Source organism: Ovis canadensis, chromosome 1 (genome assembly GCF_042477335.2).
Source record: "Ovis canadensis isolate MfBH-ARS-UI-01 breed Bighorn chromosome 1, ARS-UI_OviCan_v2, whole genome shotgun sequence".
Taxonomy (NCBI): domain Eukaryota; kingdom Metazoa; phylum Chordata; class Mammalia; order Artiodactyla; family Bovidae; genus Ovis; species Ovis canadensis.
The window spans coordinates 193,736,620-193,753,782 of NC_091245.1; the positions used below are offsets into that span (position 1 = coordinate 193,736,620).

General features: G+C 50.8%; 1 protein-coding gene across 1 annotated transcript in view; it reads right to left on the minus strand.

Moving 5' to 3' along the window:
• MUC4 (mucin 4, cell surface associated) overlaps window positions 1–17,163 on the minus strand; it is a 48,502-nt gene that overhangs the window by 12,482 nt on the left and 18,857 nt on the right. Inside the window, 20 exon segments of the mRNA XM_069593042.1 lie at window positions 31–210; window positions 213–263; window positions 902–910; window positions 913–1,002; window positions 1,513–1,686; window positions 2,104–2,194; window positions 3,106–3,251; window positions 3,254–3,361; window positions 3,890–3,979; window positions 4,736–4,855; window positions 5,040–5,216; window positions 7,409–7,497; window positions 9,372–9,502; window positions 10,835–10,990; window positions 11,720–11,796; window positions 11,799–11,883; window positions 12,751–12,884; window positions 13,900–14,049; window positions 14,380–14,499; window positions 15,568–16,659. Coding sequence (XP_069449143.1) covers window positions 31–210; window positions 213–263; window positions 902–910; window positions 913–1,002; window positions 1,513–1,686; window positions 2,104–2,194; window positions 3,106–3,251; window positions 3,254–3,361; window positions 3,890–3,979; window positions 4,736–4,855; window positions 5,040–5,216; window positions 7,409–7,497; window positions 9,372–9,502; window positions 10,835–10,990; window positions 11,720–11,796; window positions 11,799–11,883; window positions 12,751–12,884; window positions 13,900–14,049; window positions 14,380–14,499; window positions 15,568–16,659 — 3,270 coding nt within the window.

A 17,163-nucleotide genomic window follows, 5' to 3' on the forward strand; every position in this document is an offset into this window, starting at 1 on the left:
ACACGCCTCCCCAGGCCTCACACCACTTACTCAGAGTAGTGTTCATCTGCTGGTAGATTCTAAATACCGCCCTAGTGTCCTTTCCAAGCTTTTCGCTTCCTGTGGCCAGGACATCGAAGATGCATTGATCATCTCCATGACAAGAAGAGGTCAAATTTTTATTCAAGGATGTGTTTTGCAGCAGTTGTGAAAGGAAGACGGGGGTGAAGCTGAAGGCAAATGGTCGTCCCTCTTGCCAAAAAGGCTTGTTCCGTTGATTTTCCCTAAAACACATTATGTGATGCAATGATGGTGGCACCAGGGTGGGACTCCAGCTATATTCTATTGTGTCTACCCCTTGTGTGTGCTGTGTGCTAAGTCACTTCAGTCACATCTGACTCTTTGTGACCCTATGGACTATAGCTCATCAGGCTCCTCTGTCCATGGGGTTCTCCAGGCAAGAATACTGAAATGGGTTGCCATGGCCTTCTCCAGGGGATCCTCCCAACCCAGGGATGGAACCCCTGTATCTTAAGTCTTCTGAATTGGCAGGCAGATTCTTTATCACTAATGCCACCTGTGTCCACCCCTTACCCTCGCTTTATATAAGTTTGGGATTGCAGAGGACAGAGTGACTTCCAGATTCTACTTCTGGAAATCCCTGCTCTAGGGAGTGAGGCCACCTACCTCCCTCATCTTCTCTTCCAGGAAGGACTGTGGGTGGGATGGGAATGGAGGGGACAAATCTGGGGTGGAGGGGACAAAGCTGAGGTGGCACCAGCATCCCCAGGTCTCTTCTTTTCTACTCCTCTCTCATGAAGGACAGAGGTCTCGCTCCCATAGGTCTGAGGGGGACAGTACAGCAGCTTCCTTCACCCGGGACCTGCCCCATCTGCTCAAAGACCCTGAGGCCCAGACTCACAGGTCATTCATAGTGAAAAAGCATCTCCTCGGAGCTCCTTTTCAGTATGGTGGAGCCATTGGGCATCCTGAAGTCATCATCTGGGTTGCCATTCCAGAAGCCTGAGGGACCGAGCAGGACTCAGCCACCCTGGGAGGCGGCCCTCCCTTCCCCAGGGAGCATCCAGCAGGGCACAGGGAGATGTGGGGAGGAGTAGGGGGCCTGGGAAGCCTCTTTCGGTGGCGTCTGCTCTCTGCTCAGGAGGAGGGGAGAGGACTATAACCTCAGAGCCTATCCTCTGCTCCAGCGAAAGGAGGAAGTGGAGAAAGAAGGGAGGGAATGCAGGGGATGGAAGGAGGGTGTGAAGCCCGAGGGGGGAGGGAGGTGGGGGAAGGGCGGCTGCCGGCCCCACGCTCTCCAGAGCCCATCCTCAGTGGCCCCTCGGCTGCCCTGGGCCGGCAGCTTAAGGAGGATGGGAAGTGAGCCTCAAAGGCCGCTGAAGAGGTCCCACCTCCTCCTCCGCTGAGAAAAGAAAACTACTCGGGATGTCCGCAGGGGCACTGGAGGGGAAGCTGCCTGTGGGCTGGGGGTCTGAGCTCTGCTGCAGAGGCAGAGTGCTGCCCGCTCCTTACCCGTGAGGCCCTCAGTGTGGCTCTGATACCCCTTCGAAAGGCTGCAGGAGGTGTGGAGGATGTGGGAGATAGCGAGCACGGAGACGGCAACGGCAACGGCACCATCGAAACTGGCTGATACCGTGGAGCTGTAGTGGGTCATTATGACCCCAGAGCTGCTGAAGATCTCCTGGTCTAGATTGTTGGGAGACAAATGAGGAAAAAGCCAGCAGTGGAGCCCTGGAGGCCCAGGACTTGTCAGCAGTAAAGTTTATAGATGCAGAGAAGAGCCTCAGAGCAGCTAGGAGATGCCCGACATGGTCCTTCTCCAGTGGCCACAAAGCACACTCACAGGACATGCTCGCGGCCCATCCCACCCTCTTCTCCCTGAGGACTGAGGAGGAGGCCCCAGAGGAGGCAGAGAAGTGAAGAGGGAAGTTTAAGGCCTGGCTCCAGTGAAGAAGTTGCTCCGGCATGGCTGTCGGAGGGACCGTGGGGTGAAGACCATGCTGCTCCGCCCCAAGACCACGCCTCTCCACCCCAGCACCCTGCTCCCCAATGCTGGGTACCCCGCCAACCCTGACCCAGGGAGGCAGGAGATGCCCAGTCTACCTTTTGTATCTTCACCGTTAGTCTCAAATGCTATGGACTGGTTATTGAGCTGAACATGGATTGTGTTATTGGGCTTAAGGAGCCATTGAACCTAGAAGGGAGTTGGTAGAGACCTCAGCCCAACCTGCATGGGGCCAGAAACAGAGGAAGGAGCCTGGCGCTTGGATGATGGTGAAAGTGATGGGGAGTTTGACCATGAGGTGATGCTAGCTACCATGCATGAGGGTGCTTGGCCTGGGCCAGGCTCTGAGCAAGGTATGTTTGAGATTAGCTTTTAAATCTCACAACAGCCCTGTGAGGTAAGTAATATTATTATCCCTATTTTACTGTAAGGAATACAAGGTGCTGGATGTTGTTTCTTCAGTCTCACCGAACCTTAAGCCAGTGTCTCCAGGGTTGACTCTTTATTTCTATTGAAATACAGTTGATTTACAAAATCGTGTTAGTTTCAGGTGTACAGCACAGAAATTCAAACATACATTCATATATAGAATATATGTATATATGTAATTCTTCAGATTCTCTTTTCTTATAGGTTATTACAAAATATTGAGTAGAGTTCCCTGTACTATACAGTAGGTGCTTGTTGGTTATCTATGTCGCTTCAGTTGTGTCTGACTGTTTGTGACTGCATGGACTGTAGCCCCGCCAGACTCCTCTGTCCATGAAATTCGCCAGGCAAGAATACTGGAGTGGGTTGCCATGCCTTCCTGCAGGGGATCTTCCCAACCCTGGGATCGAACCCACGTTTCCTGTGGCTCTTGCACTGCAGGCAGATTCTCTACCGCTGAGCCACCTGGGGAAGGCCTATGTTATTTATAGTAGTGTGTATTTGTTAATCCCAAACTCCTGATTTGAACTACTGCTCTGGCAGGATGCATCCTCACTGCCTCTGGCCCCTTCCCTTCTTCCTTCTCTTTTTCTACCTGGGCCTCAGTCTCCAACTGAAGGTACCTGAGCTAAAGGCTCTGTGTGAGGCGAGTGCCCCCACCTCCAACTCACCGTGATAGGGTGCAGACTGCTGGAGCGGTATTCAGCAGCAAAGCCAATGAAGTTGGTGGCATTTGCTGAGTGGGTCTGGGCAGTGCGGCCCTGCAGCAGGAAGGAGGAGTTTCTGTCCTGGGTCCAGACCAGCAGGAAGTCTCCCAGCCATTGAAGGTGTAATTGACACCATCCAAGGTGGTGATGTGAGGGTCCCCGACCATCCAGGCTGGAAAAAAGGAGGTACCACATTGGCAGGGCGATAATCTGCCTGCCACTTAGGAGACCTGGGTTCGATCCCTGGGTCAGGAAGATCCCCCTGGAGAATGGATTGGCTACCCACTCCAGTATTCTTGCCTGGAGAATCCCATGGACAGAGGAGCCTAGCAGGCTACAGTCCATGAGGTCACAAAGAGTCAGACACGACTGAGTAACTAACACATTGGCAGGGCAGACCAGGGAAAGAAGGGCCTGGGAGACTTTAGCCTGGGGAGGTGCTCAGGGAGCATTTAACCCTCCCCGAAAGTCCTCTTGCACTTGTGTGCCCCCCACCCCATCCACTTCCTCTCATTAGCCCCCGATCCACCACACCTCCCCCTCCCCCAAGGTCAAGTCCCTCCTCTGCCATACTCCGCACACACCTCCATCTTCCCTTGTGACTACAGTCCCAGGAAGCTTGTGCTGTCCCCGTTCAAACCCCAAGAGTGTATCGCTCCCTTGGTCTTCCACTTGGGCTCTGGAAGTGGAAGGGCTGGGCCCCAGCAGCCTCACTGAAACCTGAGGGCTGCTACCCAGTGCAGCTGACGGGGGAGGGGCTGCCTTAGCTGGTACAGGGCACAGAAGGAGGGCTTGCTGTTGAAATGGCAACACCAGTTTTGCAGCTCCAGTTCTTGGTCTGTGCAGAAGAGCAGCGTGTTAGTGGAGATGGAAGACCTGCAGGACCCAGCTGGGAGGTTTGGGCAGGATGATAAGGGCAACAAGGATGTGGTTTGGAAGTCAGGCCCACATGAGTTCAGATCCCACTCTGCTCAATGACCTTAGGCCATGAACCAGTTTCTATCTCCCTTGTGGGCTTGGTGGAGACATGGGCAGCAAAGCCCCTGGTGGGCAGGCACAGGGTTCTTCCTTTCTTAAAGGTTGAGGGTTGAGACCCACCACTCTCAAAGTGCTAGGAGCAAGAGGCTGTGGCTGGTGGTCTGGGGACTAGGAGGCTGCTGCCTTTACAGGGAGGAGGAAGGGAGCACACATGTTCCCCTGGGCCCCATCCCCATCCCCTCCAGCTCCTTTGGAGGGTCTCTTCAGGATGACTCCATGTCTTCCCCCAGACAGCCTGCTAATCTGGGTCCCGGCTGATGAGGTCAGACCAGGCCTCTGCCACTTCCCTAGAAAGATGCCCCTATCAGCTGGGGCTATGGGCCAAGTGGAGACGGGACAAGAGGAGCTCAATCAGAAATCCCTAGGATGCCAGCTGGAAGGGATGCTGGAAACTTCTGGTGTTACAAGATCAGGAAATGGAGGGGAGGTAGCTGGGAGAAAACAGGGACGAGAGCCTTCATTCTGCTGGTCCCACTGCTGGCATGGAGCCCAAGCTGGTCCCTGACAGGGAAGGACAGAGAGCTCCAGAAAAGGCAGGCTTGAGTTGTCGGCGGACACACTTACCAAGTTGCCCAAGGACTCTGCACTCTCCAGCCTTGGAGCAGCTCTCCCCAGCGTCCGTAGCAGCAGCACACGCCCCCACGCCAGGAGGAGAAGCTGCACAGCTGCCTGCTGCCTGCAACAAGCCCAGACATTCTCAGGCCTGGGATGCCTGTGGTGGGGGCAGCCATGGCGAGGGGGTGTTTCTGGGGAGGAACGGAGGGAGTCCCAAAAGGGAAAGGTCAGGCATGGCCAGAGGGAGAGTGAGCGGGCTTATAGGGACAGTGGGAGTGCTGCCAGAGACCAGAAGGATCTGTTACCTCTGCTGAACTGGAATCTTAAATCCAGTATTCCCTGGATCCAGGAGCAAGGGCAGGAGATCTGGTTCCAGCCCCAGCTGGGCCACTGAGGCTGTCTCTTCAACCACTGCAGACACCGGAGACGGTAATTGGGCTTTTTTTCTCTGTGCAGCTTGTAGATCTGTAGCCCCCGGAGGCCTGGGGAAGAAAAGGAAGAAGGGGATATCCCAGGGCGTGGGGCCACAGGCTCTCATTTAGCTTTAGGGACAAGCAAAACTCATCAGCGCATCCTCTGTGTGCCACTTCCTGCACTCTGGACAGTCTTCCAGGGATGGGCCAAATGCAGATTGGCTGTGATTCCTCCCCAAAGGTCCCTCCGATGTGAGCTTCAGAGCCCTAAACTTGGATCTTAGGGTGAGATCCTGGGACAAGTGCTGGGCAGGGAGACCTCATCTGTACCCAACTCAGAGCCAAACCCTGGCCCAGGCTTCAGTGTACTCCATTCTCCACCCTCCTGCCTGCGACTCTAATCTCCAGTTCTTTCAGTCCCCCAGACCAGCTCTTCCTTATGCACCTTGTATCTCAGTGAGTGATGCCACCAGCCACACGCTGAGACACTTGCACAGACATACCAGTGGCCAAAGCAACCAGGACAGAGGCTGATGTTCAGAGGCCAGCTGGGGAGCCACAGGGAAGCTGGCATGTGAAGCAGATACTTGCTCCAACAATATGAAACTGGGGGAGCTTCCCCTGTGTCCAGATGCCATCCTTGGAAAGTGGAGGTAACTGGGAGAAGAATCCCTGAAGAGCGTTTGAAATTTAAATAGACCTTTAATTGTGCGCATGAGTGCTAAGTCACTTTAGTTGTGCCCCACTCTTTGTGACCCTATGGGCTGTAGCCTGACAGGCTCCTTTGTCCACGGGGCTCTCCGAGCAAGAATACTGGAGTGGGTTGCCATGTCCTCCTCCAGGGGATCTTTCCAATCCAGGGATCGAACTCAAGTCTCTTACGTCTCCTGCATAGAAGGCGGGTTCTTTACCACTAGCGCTACATGGGAAGCCCAGACATTTAATTAACTGTAAGTTATTTACTGCCCCCCTAGCTGCCATGAGTGAGAAACAGGGCTCCAGAATACAGCAGAATTCAATAGGACATAATGTATCAGATTTTGATCCTATTCCCACACAAAAGAAGAAATCATCAAGATGACTATAGTTTGATAAGGTTTTGAAAAGGATAGTCATTTTATGATATCTGTTTGTGTATTTTCTCCACAATCAGGAGACACATACCAGATACTCTCCCCCAACACACACACACACACACACACACACACACACACATAATCACATTGCACCCCTTATGTCACAAGCAGAGGCATCTGGATAGAAGGGCCTTAATTGGATAGGATGGAGCTTCCCTCATAGCTCAGTCAGTAAAAAATTCTCCTGCAATGCAGGAAACCCAGGTTCAATCCCTGGGTCAGGAAGATCCCCTGGAGAAGGACACGGCAACCCACTCCAGTATTCTTGCCTGGAGAATCCCATGGACGGAGGAGCCTGGCGGCTACAGTCCATGGGGTCACAAAGCAGACACGACTGAACGACTAAATCACCCGTCTGATAGAAGCGCTTTCTCCACCAGATGGCACCAATGATCTGACTTGGCTTATGTTTACAGACTTTCTTGCCACAGAAGAAACAGAGCTGGATTTATGCTTCATGGTCCACATGGCTAATTTCTAATGCTAAAATACCTTTTGTTCTATCATGCTTTGGAAACTGTCATTTCTTTCCCTTTGGCGCCCCCAGGCAGTACAAGTCTTGGAGGAGGCCCGTGGAGCCTGAAGTACTGGCCTTCTTACCAAGGTGAGAGCTCTTTGAGGGCAAACCGAGCTGGTCTTTCTAAAAACGTTTTCATACTTCTGGCTCTTAGCACAGTCTCCAGCACGCAGCAGGTACCGGATAAACGGTGACGGAATGGATGTCAGACCCCCTGGAACTCCTCTCTGTAAATCCATTAAGAGATCTCATGTGGGTTCTCACCCAGCTCTGGGACAGGACACTTGGAGACTTGTCCTAACTGCCCATTCATGTCCCCGCCTCCTGCCATACCCGTGTCCTCACTTCCAGGATCTGGGCCCCTCTCATAGTCCTGCTGGCTTCGGGCTGATTCCAGGGAGGACACTCTGCACTGCAAGAGGGTGCAGAAGGCATGTTGCTTCCCGGGCGGTGCCCAGGCCAGATCCCACCAGTGGGAGGTCAGATGGTATGGAAACATCCTTTTGCGGACATGCACGGGAACTGCCCTTTGAGGACTGTCACGGCACACAGAGTGGGAGACAGAAGAGGACTTGAGTCCCTCCAGTCTGATAAGGTGGTGCTTTTACCTGAGTTGGAATCCAGGAATTGGTCTGGACGATACTTCTCCCATACTGGATGTGATGTCAACTGGCTGTTTTTGAAATACCCATCTCCACTGTGGGCAAAGAAAAGAATATCTGACCTTCATCACACACAGAGTCCTTCCCCTTAGTTGGCAAGTTGCTCATTCATCCAGCGAGTCAACCAGCCAGTCACCCACTCTGTCCAGCCAGTCATTAGTTATCAGTTGGCCCATCAGCTATTGAGCCAGTTGGTCAGGCAGCCAGCCAGAATCACTGACCTCCTGTGCTAAGCAGGAGAGCGGAGGAGGCAGATGGAGGAGGGGTGGGAGGACCTAATTTATCTCACATCTGAGCACAAACTGCAGTGAACTGGTCCTGAGACAGGGGTTGAAACAACATCTCAGGCCTCCTTCTTGTTAGTTTCCCTTCAACTAGGTGTCGGAGAGGTGGCGCTATAGGGGACGGTTGATGGTGCAGGTTAAGAGCTAGTCTTCGAGTTAGGAGGGTCCGGACAATGTGTGTGCCACCCCACCCCACCCTCCTGCCCAGGGGATGGTATTTAAACCCTGCACCAGGAAGGAGAAACCCGAGTGGGGCCTGCAGACTCTCTGGGTCATGCCTCAGAGCAGCCACTCAGATCCTTTCTCCTCTTTGACACGGGACAGATGACCTACATGGGTGTGACACCTTCCATGGGTACCCTCAGAATGGTGCGAAATTCCTAGCTAGTTAGATAATTCCAGTCCTTTCTCCTCCAGGGCATGTTCAAAAGCAAGTGAAAGCAATGTAATTATAGGGACAATCCCGAACACATTCTAGGAGAAAAGCATTTACGGGAATTACCAGTAACAGATTACATGGGACCTTCACAACCAACTGCACATACATCATGGTTGACAACTATTGTGTTAGAGAATGAGCCATTCCCACACTTGGGAACCCACGTCCGCAACCACAGCCCATCCATCTCTCTGCTCTCCCTCTTTGCCACTGACCCCACACAAGCTGTTGGTGCCTTTGGGTGAGAGGTTAATTCTCAGCCCATCAGAAACTAGAGATTGTCATACTGAGTGAAATAATTCAGAGAAAGAAAAATATTGTGTGATATCACTTGTACATGGAATCTAAAAAGAAATGATACAAATGAACTTATTTACAAAACAGAAACAGACTCAGAGACTTAGAGAACAAACTTACTGTTACTAGGGAGGAAGGATGGGGAGAAGGGATCGTTAGGGAGTTTGGGATGGACATGTACACATTAGTATATTTAAGTTGGATAACCAGCGAGGACCTTCTGTATAGCACAGGGAACTCTAGATGGGAGTTCCTGGATGGGAACGGATTTTAGGGGAGAATGGATACATGTATATGTATGGCTGAGTCCCTTTGCTGTCTACCTGAAACTATCACAATATTGTTAATTGGCTATATTTCAATATAAAATAAAAAGTTTTAATAAAGTCAGGAAGGCAGATTTCAGCCTTATATTTTTTATTCAACTTTCTGCTTTGCCACTTACTTTCCAGCTCTTTGGGCAATAACTCATCCATTTGTACCTCAGTTTCCTTACCTGCAGAATGGATAATAAATAGTATCTCCTTCATGGGGTGGTTGTGATTGTCAAATGAAATAATGCCTGTTAGGTACTTGGTGTAATAAATGTTGACTGATACTTGACAAGTCAAGAGTGGTCAGCTAAAGTCAGTGGAAATCCTAGAAGTCAAAGCTCTGGGATTGATTATCACCATGCATGGAACTGGGATAGGAAAGGGAATGGCAGGGTGAAGCAGGGTCTTTTCATTTGAAACAGAAACAAGTGGAAACCAGAATCAGCCTGAGTCAGAAGCACTGGCGAGGAAGAGTCCCGCCCAGTTCTGGGGGTTAGAGTGTGTGTGCAGTGCAAGCCCTGCTCTGCACCAGCTCCCATTATCTGCTCACGGCTGCCAGCCCATCCCTGTCCTACCTGGAAAAGCCCATCAGGACGGGGTTGCCTGGTCGCCCGCTCACATTCCACTGCATACCACCACTTTGGTAGAGAAACAGGGCGTAGGACCTGCTCCCATCCATGGAAAGGATGGCCTGGTAGGTGTTGGTCTGGGGGTTGGTTGGAGACAAACAGGGATGCCTGTGAGAGGTCTGGGGTGTCCCATCACCCATCCCACACCCCTACTCTGACACCCACATCACCTTTTCCTGACCTCTGAGAGCAAAGGCAAGTTTGGAATTTTGCAGAGACTCCACCCTGACTGTCAAAGCACCTGCTGTGGTGGATTTGCCTTCTTTGTGACTTCTTTTCAGCGAGGAAAGGTAGAGGATTCTGGGTTGGAATCCTGTTAGAAGAGGGTCTGTCTGAGAAAACTTCAGCAGAGAGATTAGCCAAGACCTCAGAGGCTGAGAGAGGCCTGAGGAGCTCCCTTTGGGATATTTAAGGATATTGTCCAAATGTCCCCTCACCCTGAATAGCATAGAGGACCCATGCAGGTGAGACTGGAGGTTCTCTGAAGGCAGATTTCGAGCACTGTGCTTCCACACAGTGAGTAAGCAATGAACTTGCTGAGCCAATAAAGAAATGGGTGACTTTAGGTCAGACACAAGGAAGAACTCTGTGACTGCCAGAGTGGTAAGGCCCCAGAGGGAAGGCTAGGGGGAGCATGAGGCATGGCCCCTCTCCACTGGATGCTTTTCTGTCAAGAGCCAGAGTCTGGAGTCAGAAAAACCTTGGTTCCTGGCCTGGCTTTGTCATCTGCTAGCTGGGTGACCTTGAGCAGTTGCTTAACCTCTCTAACCGTCATCTTTCTCATCTCTAATATGTGGATAATAACATTAGATTGAGCCGTATAATATTGCCAATAGCCAGCCGTTTTGGGGGCTTCCCAGGTGGCGCTAGTGGTAAAGAACCTGCCTGCTAATACTGAAGCCATAAGACACGTGGGTTCCATCCCTGTATCAGGAAGATTCCCTGGAGGAGAGCATGGTAACCCACTCCAGTATTCTTGCCTGGAGACTCCCATGGACAGAGGAACCTGGCAGGCTGCAGTCCATAGGGTCGCAAAGAGTCAGACACAACTGAAGTGACTTAGCACTTTTTACTTATTTTTACTTTTTTTTTTTTTTTTTTACTTTTTACTTATTGCATCCTCCTCGTTTCAGTCTTCTAATACCCAGTGCTCTGGCTGCTGTGAGGCATGTGAGCAAAGCCCTGAGGCACCCCTGCCATGTGGTAAGTGCTCAGGAGACAGAGCAGGGGGGGTTGGAGGTGGTGGGGATGGGGGACAGGGAGGCAAAGAGGTGGGCTGGGAGGGAAATGCTCTAATCAGCCATCTGTCCTTGACTCAGAGAGGAGTTTAGAAAAGTGGTCCCTGCTTAGGATTCTAGGATGCCTGACTTTCAGATGGTTCACAGGACACTGCCCACTGGTCCACTCACCCCGATGGTCACCTGGGCAGGATAGGCGGGGACATGAACCCATGTGATCTTTAGTGTCCACCTGGCTTTGTAGTTTCTGGTCTTTGTTAACATATTAATTGAAGACTCCACCTTCTGCACTAGTGTGTTGTAGTCATCATAGAGAGTCTCATATTCCTAGGAAAAGAAGGCAGATATGGACAAGGAAATAAGGATCCCATCTCAATACTCCTGAGGGACCCCCCCATTTTCTGCTCACTTTAGTCCCCCCATGTCTCCCATCCTTCCCCCTCCCAGGCTTCTGTTTCCAGTTAGTGACCTGAAGATCAATCTGCAGGGAAACCTGGGGTGTTATGAAGTGGATAGTCAAGACCCAGAAACCCAAGTCTTCTAACTTGAACTTGTGCATCTCTTAGCATAAACTGGCTCTGATGGTGCAGCCACCTGCATCCATTTGTACCTCTTTGGGTCCAACAAGAGGCTCTTTAAGACAGGTGTGTGCTTCTCCACATTTGGACCTCCTACAGTGTCTTGTCCATGGCCAGGGCACGATCAGTATTTGCCTGCAGTAGCTTTCACTACACTGAGAGCTCTCTCTGAGTGGAATCATTAACCGAACCCAGGAGCACTCGCAGGGGCCCTGCTTGACTCGGCCTTATTAGGATGAACCCCCTGCAACCTCATTCTAAAACCAAACAGTGGATGGCCAACCCATAGCCACCACCTATAGTCTTCCCATGGTTGTGTCCTAATCTATTTCCTCCCCACCCTCATATAAGCTTCAGTTCTCACCCACTGACAGGAGGGTTCCGACAGCAGGAACACTTGCAGGACCCTCCACACAGGCCTTTGTCTCTCCTTGCTGGCTGCTGGAGAACCCTGTGTGCTGAGCTTTGAAAGGCCCACCTGGTAAAATCTGGTTCCCCGGCTGCTGGAGAAATCAGCATCGTCCCAGAATGGAGCCACCATGGCCACAGAGTCCCAGATGAAAAGCCTCTAAGGGGAGGGTTGAGGTAGGAGAAAATCTGGTAGTCTGACTTCGGGAAAATGATTTGGCCATTATCTGTGAACTGAGCACAAAGGTTCCTCTGGTTAGCATTCAGGGAGGGAGCATCCCAGAGTTTGGCCAGCTCCTGGGGTTCATGAGAGTAGAACTTGGAGATGTCAACAACCCCTGGAAATGAATGGTCTCATCCATCTCCCTGCCTGCTGGGAGAGTCCCAGTACATAGTTTTCCCACAAAAACTCTTCATTCTTAGGCCAGTCCTCACATCTTAAGAGCTTCCTAAGGTAGTAGGTTTTGTCCTGCTTCAGTGGCAGACCCATCCATAGACCAGCCCACCAAAGAGCAGAGGCCTCTGGGTAAATCCCTTGGCCCCCACCCTTGAAACTTGTGCCATGTCAGTTAGAGCTGAAAAAATTTACACTCTCACTCCATCACTGTTTGGCTCTCTCACAGCGTGTCCTGGCTCAGCCCCCTTGTCGAGGGCCAAAACTGCCATTCAGCCCTCTTCTATGAGACATGAAGTACTTGGACCAGGGAACCAGGAAAATAATTACAGAAAATTTGAACAGCCTCAGTCGAGTTTCCCTAAGTAGGGCTTCCTACTCAAAAAAAGGGGGGGTGGGGGGCCATGAAAACAGTGGAGAGATTACAGGGCCTCAGGGCCTCTCTACTGAGGCAACAACACTCTGTCCACCTGTGTGTGTGGCAGGGGCGGGGGGCAGCCTCACTGCTTGTCTTCCTCAGCTGGTGCCTTGTCATTAAAGACAGTGTGTGTAAACAGAGCCAGTGGCAGAGACATAGGAGGGTCCTGACAAGCGTCCTAGTCATAGCTGGTCATGGGCACAGGGCCATCTTTGAGCCCTGGAGGGGAAGCAGGGCCCGTGGAATGCAAATCATGAGCCTGTCCTTTGGGTTGCAGTTGGGGACTCACGTAGAGGGAATTCCAGAGCAAGGAGCCAAGCGGGAAGCCGATCCTGGGCTTGAAGAGCGGTGAGGTGAAGTCCACGCTCCTCCTGACAAACTCCTGGCCTCCAGCACTTGACCCGTAGGGGAAGAGGAGAACACCTGGGTTGGTACAAAGAGGAGCAGGAAGTTCTCAAGGGCCCAAAAGTCATTAAGGCTGGTAGGGCATTTCACCTCCAAGAAGCCTTCCCGGATGACCCCATGGACTGTAGCCTGCCAGGCTCTTCTGTCCATGGGATTTTCCGGACAAGAACATTAGAGTGGGTTGCCATTTCCTACTCTAGGAGATGTCCCCGACCCATGGATTGAACCAGTCTCTTGCATCTCCTGCATTGGCAGGCAGATTCTTTGCCACTGAGCCACCTGGGAAGCCCGACATGGCTCTCCCGGGCTCCCGCAAATTTCTTCCTGACCCCAGCTGTGATGGCATCTACACGATCTGTTATCTACAAGATTCCCTCACACATCAGCCTTGCTTCTCGGCACTTTTCACCTTATTTCTGGTAACCCCAAATTCTTCACCAGTACTGCTTTTCCTGTCCATGCCTTTATTCCAGCTGTTTAGGCCCTCCTGCCTGCATGGGACACTTCCTCTCCCCAGTTCCTATTTACTCTTTCCAGGAAGCCTCCTCTTCACCTTGAACCCACCCCTGACACTCCCTCAGGGGCTTCCAATAAGTGCACCTAATATCCTGGGCTTGTTCCTCTAATGGCATCTACTGAGGCGGAAGATATGTCTCTCTCTAAACAGCCCCTTGGTCATTTCTGTATCTCTAGCTCCTAGCCCAGCACCATGTGCAAAGCCAGCCCCTCAGCACCCAACTCTGATGCTATTGCGTTGTCCCCTGTAGGGCTCTTCTGATTTGAAACAACATAGTCTGTGAACAAGCAGGATGAGACTAAGCACTCAGTTACTCATCCCTATCAAGGGGATAGGGAGAGCAGCTGGACTTCCCATGACCCAGATGGAGCAGTGGAGAGATCCACAGAACCCCCAACAACTCACAACGGCCGTTATTGGTAGATACAATCCAGCTGCCACAACTACAACCACCATGTCTAGCTCCATCCTCTCCCTCCCAGGGCGGAGAGGCTCTAGCTCTATGGAATCACTTGCCTTTCCCAGGGTTAACAGGGACTGATGCCGCTGTGGAGTGGGTACCTGTAGAAGTCCCAGTAGTGGAGGTGGTAAGGGTCTGGGAGGTTGTTGAGGGTAGTGATGCTGTGCTTCCCCTGCAGTCTGCCCTCTGTGAGGCTGCGATTTTTCCTGGGCAGGCAGGGAAAGAAGACTGGAGTGGGTCTGACAGTCAGAGAGTAGTAGAATTTAAGAGAGTCACAGACTTTAGGAGCTGGGAGAGACAGCTAGAAACCTGTGTTCTGGTCATCCCCAAACCACCCTCTGCGGAAAAGCAGTTATCTCCTGGGGTAGAGGGGATGGTGAGCCTGTCACCCACCATGCCTGCCACTGACTTCATCTTCTCATGGACCTGACTTCCAGCCTGGGAGTGCTAGTTCAGGTCCTCTCTCAGGCACTCCTCTGGGCCGAATGAGCTAACTGGGCCACTGTAAGAGACCAAGACCCCAGGGGCCCCCCTACCTGATGTCTCAGCCTTCACGGTGGAGCCTGCGAATGTTGGAGAAGTTCTGGTAACAGACAGAGGAGGGGGGTGACTTGTGAATCGGGTGCTGGGGCTCCAGGTGACTGCAGGGCCAGGAGCTGATTGAGAGAATAAAGAATTAGTGGTGCTTGTTATGGAAAGTGAGGGGCCAGCTGAGGTTCCCAGGGTGGTGTCGTGGTGAGTTGGTGCTGTCCACAGTCCCATGACAGTGGTAGTGGACTGAGTTGTGTGACTGTCCCTGGAGGCTGCTGGGGTGAAGGCTGTCACTTCATCTGTGGTAGGTGTACCCTGAGGAACACTTTCGGAGGTTGAGTGTCCACTTGGTTTGAATGAAGTTGCAGATGAGGCTGTTTTGATTGTGCTCATCATGGGGGAAAATAAATTCATGGTTTGGGATTCTTGTATGGTCTGTGTACCTTGTGTGGACACTATTTGAGAAATAGCTGATGATTCTTGAGCAGAGATGCTGGTAGACAGTGGGGTTGACTGCCTTGTTGGGACTATTACAGTTTGGATGAAGGAGATACAGACATGACTGTTTTGAAGGTTTGAGTCATTCTGGAGCTTGTGCTGCTGATAAAAATACCCCCAGTGGTCTCTGTCCCTCGTGTCCTGTGAGTCTGGGAAAATGCTGAGATGTGCTCAGATAGCGGTATGTGGTTAGTTCTTCCTGTTTGTCTATTGTTGAGACTTTAGATGTAACTCAAGAAATACTAGCAGGGGAGGTGGATGCTCTTTCTGTGATCAATGTACTGGCAGCTACTGGTGTTGACAATGGTTGTTTTTCTGACTGAGTTGTGTGGCTGTCACTGAAGGATGAAGAAGTGAGTGTTATTGTTTTATGTGGAGTAAATATCTCATGAGAAACATCTGCAGAGATTGAACTTTTAGTATAGGGCCATCCTGTGGTCTTTGTGTCTTTGCTTTAGTGAGAATGGAAAAACATCCTCCACTGTTCGTGGAGTTGAAGAACTGGGAGAATGAAGTAGATTGTACTGATGACTGCCACGGTGTAGAAGCTTTGGAAGCGGAACTTCCAGTTACAAAAGGGGATTTGTCTATTGTGTTTCTTTCAGTGCTGTCTGTTGACCTTTTTGTTCCTAATATTTTTGATGTTACCGCAGGTGTGTACCTCACATAGGGTGGGAATGAAGTAGTTGTTGTACCTGAAGGAGGTGTCCTCTGGGAAGTGCCTTCTGTAGATTTGTGTGCACGTGTCGATGATGAGAGAGTTGATGTTCTCACAGCTGTGACAGTGGTGGTTTGGGTTCCACTGGTGGTTTTCAGACTCAGGGTCTGGTGGTTCTGAGAAGACATTGATGCTTTCCTGGTAGAAATGGTGGAAGGGGGTAAGGTTGATTGTTTCTCTGGTCCGTTTGTCATTGACACTGTGGAGACTGGATGGATATGTCTCGGTAGAGTTGGTGATGTGTTTCTCGGGTTTCCTACAGTGGTGTCTGCTGAGGACTTTGTCCTCCATATTTTTGATGTTACTGTAGGTGTATGCCTCACATAGGGTGGGAATGAAGTGGTTGTTGCCCTTGAAGGAGATGTCCTCTGGGACGTGCCTTCTGTAGATTTGTGTGCACGTGTCGATGATGAGAGAGTTGATGTTCTCACAGCTGTGACAGTGGTGGTTTGTGTTCCTCTCGTGATCTTCATGCTCGGAGTATGGTGGTTCTGAGAAGATGCTGATGTCATTGGAGATGTATTGCTTACATTTGATGGGGAGAACGTTCTGTCTGTTGAGGTTGGTGCTGTCAACATTTTTGATTTTGTTACAAGCATGTGACTCACACCGGATGAGACTGAAGACATTGTTTTGCCTGAAAGGAATGTCTCAGGGGTAGTTTTCAATTGTGTTGCATGTCCACTTGAAGAGGATGAAGGTAATGACTGCCTCATTGCTGTGATGGTGGTGGTTTGGGATTCTTCCTTGATCTTTCTGAGCAGAGCCTGGTAGTTTTGAGAAGATGCTGATGTGTCCCAAATAGTGGAACTGGGAGAAAATGCCTTTGATTGTCTCTTTCCTCCAGCTGCTATTGAGACTGCTGAGGTCACTGGATCAAAATTGCTAGTAACAGAGGGTGATATTTCCTTTGCTTGACCTAGAGTGATGTTGGCTGAGGTTGTTCCTGTCATCAGTTCTGATGATGTGGGAGGTGTGTGGCTGATGCTGGAAGGGGACAGGTCCTCAGTAACACTGCTTGTCAGACAGTGTCTGCTTGTCAAAGATGCCCACTGGGTTTGGGCAGTGCCTGTAAATATAAGATACAAAGACTCATGAGACAAGAGTTTCCTTCTGTGACGTTGGAGTTTATAACACAATTATTTTTCACATGTAGCACTCTATATCACAGTGCTTCATAATGAGTGGCTGCAGAATTATTAAACCATGTCTAAGACTTCTTTTCTTGTGCTCCAAAATCACAGATTTTATTTTCTTGGGCTCCAAAATTATTGGCCGCAGTGACTGCAGCCATAAAATTAAAAGACTCTTGCTTCTTAGAAGGAAAGCTATGACAAACCTAGACAACATATTAAAAAGCAGAGACATCACTTTGTGGACAAAGGTCCATATAGTCAAAGCTATGGTTCTTCCACTAGTCATGTATGGATGTGAGAATTGGTCCATAAAGAATGCTGAGTGACAAAGAACGGATGCTCTCGAATTGTGGTGCTGGAGAAGACTCTTAAGACTCCCTTGGACTGCAAGGAGATCAAACCAGTCAGTCCTAAAGGAAATCAATCCTGAATACTCA